At 39.9% G+C, this 14,358-nt stretch overlaps 1 protein-coding gene across 5 annotated transcripts in view; it reads right to left on the bottom strand.

Annotated features, from left to right (window-relative positions):
- Positions 1 to 2,144: 2,144 nt before the first annotated feature.
- The window catches only part of TLR10 (toll like receptor 10), a 30,757-nt gene continuing 18,543 nt past the window's right edge, over positions 2,145 to 14,358 (bottom strand). For 3 of the 5 annotated variants that reach the window (XM_025887022.2, XM_025887023.2, XM_025887024.2), the window contains 2 exons: positions 6,497 to 6,596; positions 2,145 to 5,199 (listed from right to left, as the gene is read on the bottom strand). In XM_025887022.2, the coding sequence (XP_025742807.1) occupies positions 2,711 to 5,140 (2,430 nt within the window). In that variant the 5' untranslated portion in view covers positions 5,141 to 5,199; positions 6,497 to 6,596 and the 3' untranslated portion in view covers positions 2,145 to 2,710. Of the gene's footprint in view, positions 5,200 to 6,496; positions 6,597 to 12,042; positions 12,146 to 14,358 lie in introns of those variants that run through there. The other 2 variants (XM_025887021.2, XM_025887027.2) reach the window with 2 other exon arrangements.

Genomic DNA, 14,358 nt, shown 5'->3' on the forward strand with positions numbered 1-14,358 from the left:
ATTCCTAGTCCATGCTTTTCTTGAATGGTTCATTATAATTCATAAAAGAGTTGAACCTCAGGGAACATTTGCCATAAATTACATTTAAAATTCTTCTCCCTCCAAACCACTTGGAAGTAGAGGATTATAATCCCATGTTCGTATAGACCTCTTTGTCATGTTTATAGAGTATAGAACATCGTCAACACTGGACCCTTGGCATCCTGAAAAGATCGTCATTTATCTGCAGAGATGCCCAGTAGTTGTGAAGGCACCCTGAAGAATCCAAGCCAGACTTGAACAATATTGATAGAGCTCAATATCCTTGGGGGAAAAAAATGGAAGAAGCTCCAGGTTGACAAATGGCAAGGAAATGAAAAGCAACTTGCGACTTCACGAGACCTGAAATCACTTTCAAAACATGATCAGTGTCATTACACAGGGTTCCATTGCAGCATGCAGTCGGTATAATGCTTACTTACTCATCAACGTCATGCTTGAGGAGAGTGGGTCCCTTGATGAAATCCGGAATGTCTTGGGTGAAAGTATATCATCAGGTTTGCACAAGGCTAGGTGCTACCTCTATCTCAAGCCCCAATATTAAACTTACGGAAAATTCATTTTCCGGTATGAGCCATAAGAGTCAAAACCAAGCAGAGTAGGACATCCTTGATGGTATCTGAGTTTCTGAGAAAGGAATAGTACAATGGTCTGATAGGTAAGATTTAAGGGTAGTCCAGCTGCTGTAACAAAAAGTTACTGACAGCTAAGCCTGATGTGCTATTTTTTTTTAGCTGTGAAAAAGTACATTTATTTTTAAAACTGTATTACTAAACTAAGGATTCTACCAGGGAATAACTCAATCCTGGTGACTTTAGGGCTAATGTTACCTACTTTATATGTTCCCAATTAAGTAATCTTTAACAGTGAGAGTCTCACACCGAGTCATTTACTCAAAATTTACAAAATCTTCCTGCAGTGTCTGACTCACCCAGAAGTCATGAATCACACTAATAACAGTGGCCCAGATGCTGAAAGCCTGGTTGGAACTGCGTTCTCCCCATTTTCTGCTCTGCCTGCACTGTGGTTTCCTTGGATTTCCCCTTCTACCAAACAGACTTATGGGCTCACCAGGGGGGAAGAAGAGAGACACTCAGCCTCAAGGCTACTGAGCTCTAGCTCCTCATAGTAGACTGGTCATTAGCCAAATGGTAGCACAACCTGGCTTGGAGAATGACACCCCACTCTGTCCCTATACTCTCAGGTTGACCATCTTGATTACAATTTCTCAAATGACTACTAGCATGAGGAATTCATAAGACCACAACTATGAGGAAATAAAATAGAAGCAGAGTCCAATTTTACCCTGCTTAAAAGATTGGTTTTACTCGATTGAATGAGATAAAGTAGATGTTCTTATAGGCCAAGAGCAACCACATACTGGCAATTTCACATGATTCAAGCTATACTCAGAAATCCTTCAATTCTGGATTCTCGGTCTTCTCAGCTGACTTTCTATCCTGAAGCCAGTTGGGTCCCCGCTGCGTTCCTCCAGCTTACCTAACATAAACATTCACTGACACCTTTTCTGAACCAGGGACTGAGCAAATGGCTGCTGAAAATAAGGGCAGAGGGAAGTCTGTCCTAGGCTTTGAGGAGCTCATAGTCTAATAAGAAAGGGAAACTTTAAAAACATAAATGATCAGTGTGGTGATAGAAGTATGTATGAAGTGTTATGGAGCATCAAGGAGCATCATACTTGGAAGTGAGGAAGTTTTCAAAAAAGAGTTGACATTTGGATTGTACCTTGAAAGATATGTAAGATTCCCTCAACAATCAGTCATGATACCAAAGAGACCGAATGTTCTGGGAAAGGTCCAATAACTTGCTAGGGCTCAATGATAGGATGCATGGAGGTAGAGGAGATGGGTGTCAGATTTTCAATATGGCTGTTTTCTTCCTTTATAGGAGTGTAAGTCACAGAAATTTTTCTTAACCAACTGAGCCACCCAGGCACCCCAAGCCACAGAAATTTTTGTAATCAGGGAAGTCACATTTCTAATCAGGGAAGTAACATATAATTTTACAGTATTTAGAAAAGCTTGTTTTCGTTCTATGACTGGTGAGACTAGAGAGGAAGAATCAAGCAAAATGAATAGGATGCATAGGCTTTAAAAATTATCTTTATTGTTCTTTTCTACCTACAAAAGAAATACAGATTCACTTAAGCAATTCCAATGCTATAGAAATATACAACATAGAAATCAAATGTTTTCTGTAATACAACCTCCCAGACTCAAACCACGGTTACTATACCAAGGTACTGGTGTAGATTCATTGAGACTTTTATTTCAACATATAAACCACCATATTAGTATAATTTTCCCCCTACCAGTAAATATAGAACTACCTCATTCTTTTTAATGGCTGTGTAATATTTTGTTGCATTAATGAACTATAATTTATTGAATCAACCTTTATTCGAGGAAATGTGAGCTCTTTTCAATTTTTCATGATTATAAACAATGCTGGGATGAACACCTTTTTACATAAGCCTTTGCAAACTTGTGTTTCTGTAGTATACATTCTTAGAAATCCTTTCAGGAACTGACATGAAAATAATAATCATTTTTCATTTTAATGATATTGCCATATTACCATCATAAACGTGTATCAACTTCTATCCCAACAGTGTATGCAGGCCCAAATTTCCCTAGGGGATGAGAGGATTTTATAGGCAGTCTGTTCTTATCAGAGAGATTGCAGAACCTCGAGACTCTTCATTCAGCTCCACAAATGTCTGTAGTTCACACATCTCTCTGGTTCCTAATAAGTTAACCTTAATAGTAGCTCGAAGATTTGCCCAAAAAAGTCTACATTTATGCCTATCCTTGGGCCATTCCAAGTATGCTTTTTTTGCCAGAAGAGCTTTCAGTTTAGGATACCTGGTAGGAATGCAGTAGAGTGGAATGGGTTCCAGTAAGATAAAAATTATGTAATCAGAATTTTCATGGAAGAGACTGTGGTGGGCAAAGTAGAGTTCATAATGGTACCACTCACTCTGGACAAAGTTGGGAGACAAAACAAAGATGGACTTACAGCTTTTCTCAATGCAGTTCATGATATTTTCAGTAATGCTCTTGCCAGGGTCAAAGTTTCCCTCATGAAGGCAAATCAATTTCTCTTCTTTCTCTAGTTTGGGGATTAATTCATGCTTCACCCAGGTAGAATCATGTTCACAGTATGAAATAAACACATGGAACCGGACATTTCCCCTGAGTTGTTCTTGGGTTGTCTTTCTAATCCTCTGCAATGTCTGTGTCCATTGACCCAGAATCCTGAGATACCAGGGCAGGTCAAAGTAAAAGCAGCAGAAGGCCACAGCCATCCCCAGAACTAGCATGATAACCGCAATGGTGACAATCAACAGAGCTGTGTTGCAAGATAACTCAGGAAGATGAACATCTTTTAACCGGGTCCCCTTTAGATTCGAAGGGTATTCACAGATGTACAAATCTGACCATCCGATCATCATGCTCTCTGAATATTTTTCAAGCTGAATGAAATCTCTTAATTCACAAGTACACCGGAATGGATTTCTTCCTGCATTCAGAGTCTTAACTTCCTGACAGCTCTGAAAAAAATCCAGAGATGGGCTGAAAATTAAGTTCATTTCAATGTTCAGAACTGAGAGTTTTCTGAAATGATTGCACCCAGGAAGATCAGTTAGAAAGTTAAATGCAAGACTTAGCACTTGCAAAGACTTCAGATGAATAATCTCTTTAGGGACAGTTTGAATTTTGTTATTACTCAGGTCAAGTATTTGAATACTTCTGGGCAAGCACCTGAAAACAGAATCAGCAAGTTCGTTGGATGACAGGTTCATAGTGATCAAGGTTTCTGGCCAAAAGCAATTTTCATCATTTTCATGTTGTAACAGATTCTGGCTCAGATCTAAGTGCCTCAAGGATGTGTTGTTGGCAAAGAAACTCATTAAAGAAAGTGTCTCCAATTTGTTGCCCTTCAAAATGAGAGTTTTCAAATGAGGCAATTGGATAGGTTGCTTAAACAGGTCATCCGTTAAGATATTATCAGCAAAATTTAAATATTGGAACCTTGTAGGATAAACAGGAAACAACATGTGTGGTATCTGTGCATCTGATATAGTCAGGTTTTCTATATCCATTTGGGTAAAAAGCAAGTAGATCCTCTCCTGTGGAATAGAAAAAATTCTGAACTGTACGTGCTCCAATTTCATAGTTCTCATTACAGTATTTGAGTAATCAAATGAATTGTGGTCAAGATAAACCTTGCCTCCAAAAGTCAGATGTTGGATTTGGAAGCATTCTACTGATGTATGCCAAACAAACTGGAAGATTAGGAGAAGGTCATCCCAGAGTAAGTCAACTTTGTTAAGTAATAGAATAGAGGTCTTGGAATCCTCTAGAGTAAGATCGTGTTGAGTTTCATAACTTGCAAATTGGCTTTTGCCATTTATATTTGTCATTTCTAGTACTTTCGAGGTCTTGATTCCATCACGCAAAAGAACCCAGAAATTTGTGTTCATTGGTAAAACAATGTGAAGTTTTGTTGTGTTTAAGATGGGCAGGCTACCTTCTTCATAATGAGAAAGACTTCTCAATCCTAAGAAGACAGTATTTAGATGCAAATGAGCAATTTTCTGGAAATCTGATTTTTGTATTTTTGCCCCACTTAAACCTAAGATTTCCAAATGTGACATGTTGCCAGTTTCCTCACAGATAGGCACCGTGTCAAAGTCATTGAAAGAAAGATCTAAATGTCTGAGACCTGCCAGTGAATACCAAGTTACAATCTTCAATCTGTTATAAGACAAATCTAAATATCTTAACTCTCTGTTGAATTCAAAGGTCTTGATATCCAGCTCTTGGATTCTGTTATGGCATAGAATCAAAACTTTCAGTTTAGAGACAGAACGAAAATCTGAACTCTGGAGTTGAGAAAGGAGGTTGTAGGATAAATCCAGTGTGGTTGTGGTTGGGGTCAAGTCTGCAGGAATCTTTCTTAGGGACATGTTGGAGAAATTGGTTGTTAACTCCCTTTCTTCTGGCAGCTTTGAAGCCCAGCCCTGCAATGACATAGCGATACTACAAAATACGTAAATGCTTCTGATATGTTTCATTGTAATTCCAAGGATTCTATCACTGGTTCCCTCATATGAATGATGATGAGTTCAAAATCCTAGAAAGACATATAATATTAAGCATATAATATAAAGTGGTTATGTCATTTATTAAATCCTACAGGATTGATTATTTATTTGTTTGATTATTTTAAGTAGGCTCCATTCCCAGCATGGAGCCCAACGTGGGGCTTGAACTCACGACCTTGAGATCAAAACCTGAGCTGAGATCAAGAATTGTACACTAAACTGAGTTTCCCAGGTGCCCCAGTATAGAATATTTTTAATCACAAAATTTGACTCTATTCACCAAGAGTTTGGAATAGGGTTCTAACCTGTATATTGAGTCTTTGATTTGATCTGAGAGCTTGGGTTATAGATTTCCAAGCTAGTTTCTGTGCCACATCCCCACCGCTGATGCAAATCAGGATTCTCAGAAGGGAGATATATAATAGTCGGCATAAGTGCCTTTCTCCCTGTTCAACTTAGGAATTTCATTGCCAGGTCATACGCAACCTTCTCCATTCTGGGCCATTTTGATAGCCTGAGGCTTTAAGAAAATTGAAAGTAAAAATTTGTAAGGCTTTACTCTATTTTAGAGAAGTTTAAGGCTGACAGCAAAATTGAGGGGAAGGTACAGAGATTTTCCATATCCCCCTACCTCCACACATGCACAGCCTCCCCCATTATCAACATGCCCCATCAGTGTGGCATATTTGTTACAATTGATGGACCTACATTGACACATTGTCATCACTCAGTGTCCATAACTGACATTACAGTTCAAACTCTTGGTGTTGGACGTTCTATGAGTTGGGACAAATGTATAATGACATGCACTCATCATTATGCATACATTCACTGCCCTAAAATTCCTCTGTGCTCTGCCTATTCATCTTCCCCCTGCTCCACAACCCCTGGCAACCTCTGATGTTTTTATTGTCTCCATAGTTTTGTCTTTTTCAGAATAGCATATAGCTGGAAACATACAGTATGTAGCTTTTCCAGATCAGCTTCTTTCTCTTACTAATTTGCGTTTAAAGTTCCTCCATGTCTTCGCATAGTTTGATAGCTCATTTCTTTTTAGAACAGAGTAGTATTCCATTATCTGGATGTACCATAGTTTACTCATCCATTCACCTACTGAAGGACATCTTGGTTGCTTCCAAGTTTTGGCAGTTATGACTGCAACAGCTATAAACATCTATGTGCAGGTTTTAAGTTCTCAATGAAGTAATTTTTTATTACCAAATACTATGGGCTCCTGAATTAATGTTAAGGAATTGTTCCTCAACTTTTATATTTGTGGACAGAGAGAGTCCTTTGACCTAATATCTGATTTTCAACAACACTTACCCATTATAATGGCAGGTCCAAAACATAGAAACAAACAGAATGGTTCCTGTCTTTATGGCTGCATATGTCTTCAGGTTGGTGGCAAAAGCAATCTGGATCACTGCCAAATAATAGCAATAATAATGAAAGCAGTTTCCATTTCTTGGGGGCTTTCTACAGTGCCAAAATATATACACCATGCCTGCACAGGTACATGGGCGCGTGCATGCGCGCGCACGCGCGTGCGCGCACACACACACACACACACACACACACACACACAGCTCCTCAGAACAATGGGACAATGTGAATAGCCCAGAGAGGTCTCACTACACTATATCTTCCCATGGAGTATATCCTTTGTTCTTCCTGCTTGTCTGTAGGAGTGACAAATCTGAAGAAAGTGAAGGTAGGTGTGTATTGGACACGTGCATGGATAAGCAGGAAAACTCACCAAGCCATTTACCTTGCTTTGGTATTTTCCCAGTGCCTGGTGCGGGAGAACATAAAGTTTAAGAGTTTATGAATTTAATATTAGACTCTAACTTCTTCTCCCCACCTCCCCTACTGCCTCCTTTCTCGATAGAGTCCCAGGGGGCCTTTCCTACCAACCTTATGCCTCTTCAGTCATTTCCTCCCAACAGACAGAGGAATCTTTAAAATGCACATCAGACTCTGCCACTTCTCTACTCCAAATCCTCCACTGGTTTCTTATTTCAACCAGAGGAAAATCCCAAGTCCTTGCAAGATCTGACATCTTCAATCCATATCTCCCAACTCTTGTCTGGTCATTCTTTACACTTTCCAAGCGTGCTCCCACATCAGATCTTTGAACTTGTACTTGCTGTTCTCTTTCCAGAATACACTTTCCCCAGATGACAAGTGGCATGCTCCCTCACTCCCTTGACATCTCTGCATGATGGTCACCATATCAGAAAGACAGTTTTTGACCACCCTCTACAAAATACCACTCCCTAATTGCTCTCTATTCTCCTTATCGTAAAGTTATTTTTCTTTCTAGCCCTTCTCACCACCTAACATTTTGTTCATAATCTCTCTTTTCTTATCCCCTTACTAGAATGTAAGCTGTGTAGGAAGAGAAGTTCTATCTGTTCTATTCACTGCCATAGTCCCAGTGCCCAGAAAAGTTCCTGGCAGCATAGGTACTTAATACATATCTTGATTAATGAATATTGTGAAAATCTTAATTCTTCAATTGTCTCCGTTCTGTGTCCAATCAACAACTTGAAGTCTGACTCTTCTCTCAAGGTCCTTAGCATCCATGAGTTTCCTCATCTGTAAAATGCAGGTAATAGTACTGTAATAGTACTCTCCTCACAGGGTATTGGGATAAATAAATGAGATAACAAATACATAGACATACTATGTCTGTAGACATAGACAAATAATGAGATAACAAAAACAAAGACATAGACATGGAGATATGGGTTGATAGGGTGAGGGGACAAAACAGGCAGAACTCAGACCAAAGGACACCTGGACTATAACCTCACGCTCATCTGGATTTTTCTTTCTCTAGAACCTGCCCAAATTTGTCATTGTTGTTGTTGAGGAAATTCTAGAAAATGTGGGTATTTCCCAAAATAGTTTAAAAGTGCAAATACTTTATAAAACTGTTTTGTAGAATATAAGAAAATGGACAAAGAAATGCTCAACCATCTTGTGCCATGACTGTGAAGAGAAAACTTTGATTTTGATATTCCTTGTTTATTGTGTGCTCAGTGGAAGGCGCCACAAAAGGCACCAGGTGGGGGACGGGATTGAGAAGATGGTAGCCTGGAAGTGGCCTGGGGTTTTCACCTTTCCACTGAAAATATTCCTCCAATCCATCCCAGGTAGTCTTTTCTTGGTCATCTCCTTTTTGTGTAACCCTTAATATAGTATCCAATGATCAATATAAGAACAAATATGAACATAATAAGACAGCCTCTATGCTGTAACTTTATGTTCATGATAATTTTCCAGATTTTAAAAATATAGCAAAATAAATTTGTTACCAGTACCCTAATAGTAATTCATTACCCACATTTAAGATGGCCTGAGTAACTTGTTCTGGGTCATGAATCTATATATTTATATCTATTCAACAAGTCTGATAGCATCTCCATGTTGACTCTATCATACAAATGAGGCAGTGGCCCCTTGATGTCTTTTTAGGTAACAATAACTAGCATTCACTGAGCTAAGTAATACTAACTTCATAGAGCTTGATCCTTGCAACAGCTGCCTTATAGGGTCAGTGCTATCACTGTTCACCTCCTACAGATATGGAAGGTGGTGCTTAGAGAGGGCATATAACTGCTCCCGAGTCACCGAGTTAACATACCAGCTCCTGGTGTCTTAGTGACTCTGCTACCTTGTATCTCTAGGATGAGTCAAGGTAAATTTGTTTTCAAATATGTTATAATACCTTATCACAATGAAATTATATCTCACTAAGTCATACTGATTCTTCAAAGTTTCCCATTATACAGTCCAAGGAACCTAATGAGTAAGTCTGCAAATGGCCACCCAATTTAGGTTTTATATCAGTTACTTACAAGGACTGACATGGATTGAGCCGCTATGTTGAGCCCTATCTTGCTGAAGCCACTGTATTTTGTTACAGCAGCCAGCCTATGTCCTAACTATGTACTGTCACACTTAAAATAAAACCCAAACTCTCGATACTGGTTTATAACACCCTCCATGAGCTGTTCTTGCTTCTTCCTGGGATCTCACTTCATACCACACTTGCTCTGACCTTAGCGCCCTGCACTAGCTTGTCTCCCTGCTTGGGATGCTCTTTCCCCAGTCCTTGCTAGGCTGGATTGTCTTGTCATTTAGATCTTGGCTTACCAATTATTTCCTCTAAGAGACCTGACTTGACCACCTAATCTAAAGTGGCCAACTTGTGGGGCGCCGGGTGGCTCAGTCAGTTAGGCATCTGCCTTTGGCGCAGGTCATGATCTCAGGGTCCTGGGATCGAGCCCTGTGTTGGGCTCCCTGCTCAGCGGGTAGTCTGCTTCTCCCTGTCCCTCTGCCCCTCCCTCCCCCTCCCACTCATGTGTGCTCTCTCTCAAATAAATAAAATCTTTAAAAAAAAATAAAGTGGCCAACTTGCTATTAGTTCACATCACCTTATTTTTTGTCTCTTCAAAACATACTGCTATCTGAAAGCTTTGTTCATTTATTTATTGACTGTCTCTTCCATCTCTTACGCCCATATAAGAAAGGAGCTGATGAGCTTGTTCACTTCTGCATCCCCACCACCTAGAATAGTACACATAGTACATGCTCAGTAAATACTTTTTAAATGTATATATGAATGAATGATTTCAATTTTGTATCTCTTAGCACAAGGTGGCACATAATATGCTCTCAAAAATGTGTGTCAAATGGATGAATTTGTGTTGTGAATTCCTGATATGGTGCATTGCATGATGGTCAAAGAACAAGTTTAGTGTTAGGGATTGACTGATTTGTGTTCAAGTCCTATCTTAGCTACTCACTGGCTGTGTTAAATTGGACCATTTATTTAACTGCTGAAAGGTTCCATTTTTTTCATCTGTAAGTATATTTTGTGCAGAGGCCTAAAAGAGATAATGTATACAAATCACTGTTGTCACGTGTAGCTTATCACAAATGGTGGCAGTCATCTTAGGCCCAGAGTAGAGTGATTTCAGGCACCAATTTTAAGGGGTGTCAAGAAACTCAATAATCAAGATAAATAATTTTTTAATTAAACATTTTTAAAAATTAATTTTAACATAAAAATCCACAATGAATAAAATATCAAAATTTTTCATAAAGACAGGATCATTATTCCTGATTTTTCCTTTTGTCTCAGGATCCGATGTGGCTTGGCAGGACCCTGGCAGTTAGAGTACTTAAGCTGACAAAAGTGTTTTTTGACATTATCATTTCAGAGAGTACTCCAAATCGTAGCTCCTAAGTTTGGGGGGTAAGGTCCTTGAAAAATGCAGCAGAATCTAACCCAGTTGCTACCTCTGGAATCCCCTGAAATGAGGTGTCATAGCTTTAATATTTTACTGACTTCTTCTCCCTGCCCAATACCACAACCTCATCTGTAACTTATTCGAAAGAAAGGAGAGGAACTTACTCTTTTTGAACTTCTCTAAATATCATAAAATTAAAAAGTCCTATCACTCAATTCATGTACACTACGGTATTTCATTTCAACATTTTAAAAAGTAGGACATAATTTTTTTTATGAAAGATGCATTCAATATGTATTATATATTGTCATATTCCTGCTACTATTACTACTATGCTGAGTGCAGGTGAAAAACAGAGAATGACTTTCTTTAATAGCTTATGATTTAAAAGTCCAAATCAAAAGACACTATGAAATGACTATTGGTGATTTACCAAAGAATACTTAATCATATTTTTCCGAGTGACGCAAAAAAGTGAAGGGGTTAAAACCTCAGAACATGTTGAATGATCTTTGCAAGATAAGAAAGAGCAAGAATGACATTTTTGAGTGCTTCCTTTGTGGCTGGCATGGAGCTAAATGCTTTCATATGCTATCTTGTCCAATCCCTTCAACAACTCAACAAAACGGCGACTATTTTTATCCCCTATGTCACAAATGGAGGAGCTAAAACTCAGAGGTTGAGTGACTCACCCAAGGTAACCCAGTGAATAAGGGATAGAGTATGGATTTGAATCCAGACCTATCTAGTCCCTTCCAGAACCCAAACTGAAGGCATTTCAAAACCTGAAATTAAGTCGTTTAGGATGTGATTACCAACGCTGATTCCACCGTCAGGGCTAGCTGTCATGGTGGCTTCTTCCACCCTTCCCACCCCATGTGCTTCTCTGTAAAGTGACAAGCAGCTGCTAGTGGGCACTCTGCTAGGTGTCATAAAGCTCAAGAGACTTTGCCTACATGCCTTCCTAAGTTACGATTTCACAAGAATTGAAACAAAACTTAGAAAGTACACAGAACTCTAATTCATAACTCAGCATAGGTGGTCTGTGAGAAAGCTCCCCTAGGAATCAGATGCCCCGGTGCTATTAATCATTCTGTACTCTACAGCAGCCACCTGGCCATCTTTGGGCACTTTGGACTTCTGCAGGCAACTGAACAAGATCTACATTGCACAAAATCCATCAGATGTGCCCCATGCACATGCAGAACTTTTCAACCAGTAAAGGAGCCACGAAGACGCTTTAAGTAGCCAAGCAGCAGATGTTATTAACATGCGCGACAGGAAGAATAAAAGCTGGGGAAACCTCCCCACCATGATGGGAGCATCCATTCTGGGTAGAAAGACTGACCAGGTTTAATCAGCAACCAGTGAAAGGAAACCCAAACCTCAAGCGCCTGCAAGACAGTTTCTTAGATCAGTAGCCCCAAGGTCATTCATTAATCATTCATCTTGAGATTAATATAGGCAAAATAATAAATACTAAAAATCTGAGTAAGGCTACTTTCCTCCCAGGTACAGGAGTTCAGATGATCTCTTCTTTAAAAAAGACCCATTCAACCCTTGTCCCTTTCTCATGAGTGTTAGAGCAAACAAGGCTAAAGTTCTTACCCCCAGGCTTGCAGGGGCTCCGGCGGAGCTGCAGGTGTGGATGGTTCACTGACAGGGCTAGACTGGCAGCAGGGGCACTGGAATCAAGCTTTTCAGCGAAGCTTAAGCTCCTTTGCCCTCTACTGCAGGCTAGTGGCATTACATGTTGCCTAAATTCATTACAGTCTTCAAGCACTTTTTAAAAAATGGCAGTAAAATACACATACATAATATCTACCATTTTTAGTGTAGTGCCATGAAGCCCATTCACGTGGTTGTGCAACCATCACACTATCCATCTGCAGATCTTTTCATCTTCCCAAACAGAAGCTCTCAACCCATTAAACAACAATTCCCCACTCCCCCTCTTAGCCCCTGGCGTCCACTCTCTGTCTACTCGCTGTCTCTGTAAGTTTGATTACCGTAGGCACCTCATAGGAGTGGAATCATGTAATGTTCGTCCTTTTGTGATGGGCTTCATTCATTTAGCACACAATGTTTTTAAAGTTCTTCCATGTCGTAGTGTATTTCAAAATTTCCTTCTTTTTTCTCCTCTCTTCTAATAATTGAGTCACCTCAAAACTCACTGGCAATGCTAGAAGCTAGAAGATGCTATCCTCATCTCAGACCGCCCACCTCAAGAGTGGCCACAGTTGTGTGACTACCTGGTATAACTGTCATCTTTAAAGGGTTGTTTAAAGACAACCCTTTGTCTTTAAAAACAACCCTTGTTGACTCCTTATCTAACCTTTTAAGAGGGCACTTCTTGGGGCACCTGGGTGGCTCAGTCGATTAAGCGTCTGACTCTTGGTGTCAGCTCAGGTCATGATCTCAGGGTCGAGAGATTGAGCCGGCTCCACGCTCAGGCTGCAGGCTCCACGCTCAGGGGCAGGCTCCACGCTCAGGGGCAGGCTCCATGCTCAACAAGGAGTCTGCTTAAGATTCTTTCTCTCCCCCTCCCTCTGCCCTTCCCCCTGGTCACGCTCTCTCTCTCCCTCAAATAAATGAATAAATCTTTAAAGAAAAAAAAAAAGGAGGACACTTCCCTAGAGCTTCTTGGGACTTCATTCCCTTGGAGGGGCAAAGTATAGACTATTCCAGTCTGTTCTCTGAAATCTCATCTCTTCAATGAGAGTTCTTTGGGTCCCATTCACCCTTTCTGGTCTGGTAATAACCAAAACAAACAGAAAGGGTTTCTAATACCTTTCTTGAGAGCAGTTAGGTCCATGCATATCTCATTTCACCTTTCATATTGGAATAGTCCAGCCTCCCCAATCAAAACCTGTTTCTCAGGGCACCTGGGTGGCTCAGTTGGTTAAAAGTCCAACTCTTGATTTTGGCTCAGGTCATGATCTCAGGCCACGGAGACTGCTTAAAAAAAAAAAAGACTTTCTCAGGGAAATCCTTCTCTCTCTATGGCAGTGGTGGTAAGGCCCAGTGCCACACCCTGCATTATCATCCTGGTTCCTTTATTTATCTTTCTTTCTCTAACCACCTTCATTCTGGCTTCAAGATCAAAGTTTTGTTAAAGATAAAATTATTCATAACTCTTGTCAAAGATGGTAAGGGAGGGGACAGCTGGTAGCTCAGTTATGATCTCAGGATTGTGGGATCGAGCCCTGAATTGGCGTTGGGCTCCTCACTTAGCACAGTCTTTGTCCCTCCCCCTGCCCTCACGCATGCACGTGCTTGTACACACACACACACACACACACACACACACACTCTCTCTCTCTCTCTCTCTCTCTCTCAAATAAATAAATAAAAATAAAATCTTAAAAAAAAAAGAATGGCAAGGCAGGACTTTATTCTTCCATGTTGTAGTATGTATTAGAATTTCCTTCTTTTTTCAGGCTGAATAATAATTTATTGTGTATATATATGCTATATTGTGTTTATCCATTCACCCATCAATGGATATTTGGGTTGTTTTCACCTTTTGGCTCTTGTGAATAATGTTGCTATGAACATGGGTGTACAAATACCTGTTCAAGTCCCTGCTTTCAATTCTTTTGGGTTTATACCTAGAAGTGGAATTGCTGGATCATATGGCAATTTTATGTTTAATTTTCTGCAGAACTGCCATATTGTTTCACAAAGCATTTTAGAGTACTTTGATGGTGCCATCCTTCAAAGTTCAGATGAGACATCAAACTGGGTAAGATGGCTAAGTGGTGATCGAAGGAGAGGAATGGTGACTCCATAATTTCAGTAATCTGACTAGAAAAGTGTGGGGGGGGGTTAGCTAGAGGCCTTATTTGGAAGTGATGTGGTAAAACAAACATGGCACTATTTATATAGATTACAGAGTACACATCAATTTTTTCAAAGCAACAG

The sequence above is a fragment of the Callorhinus ursinus genome, unplaced genomic scaffold, assembly GCF_003265705.2.
Source record: "Callorhinus ursinus isolate GAN/ISIS: 27379988/994484 unplaced genomic scaffold, GSC_fseal_2.0 scaffold4, whole genome shotgun sequence".
Classification (NCBI taxonomy): domain Eukaryota; kingdom Metazoa; phylum Chordata; class Mammalia; order Carnivora; family Otariidae; genus Callorhinus; species Callorhinus ursinus.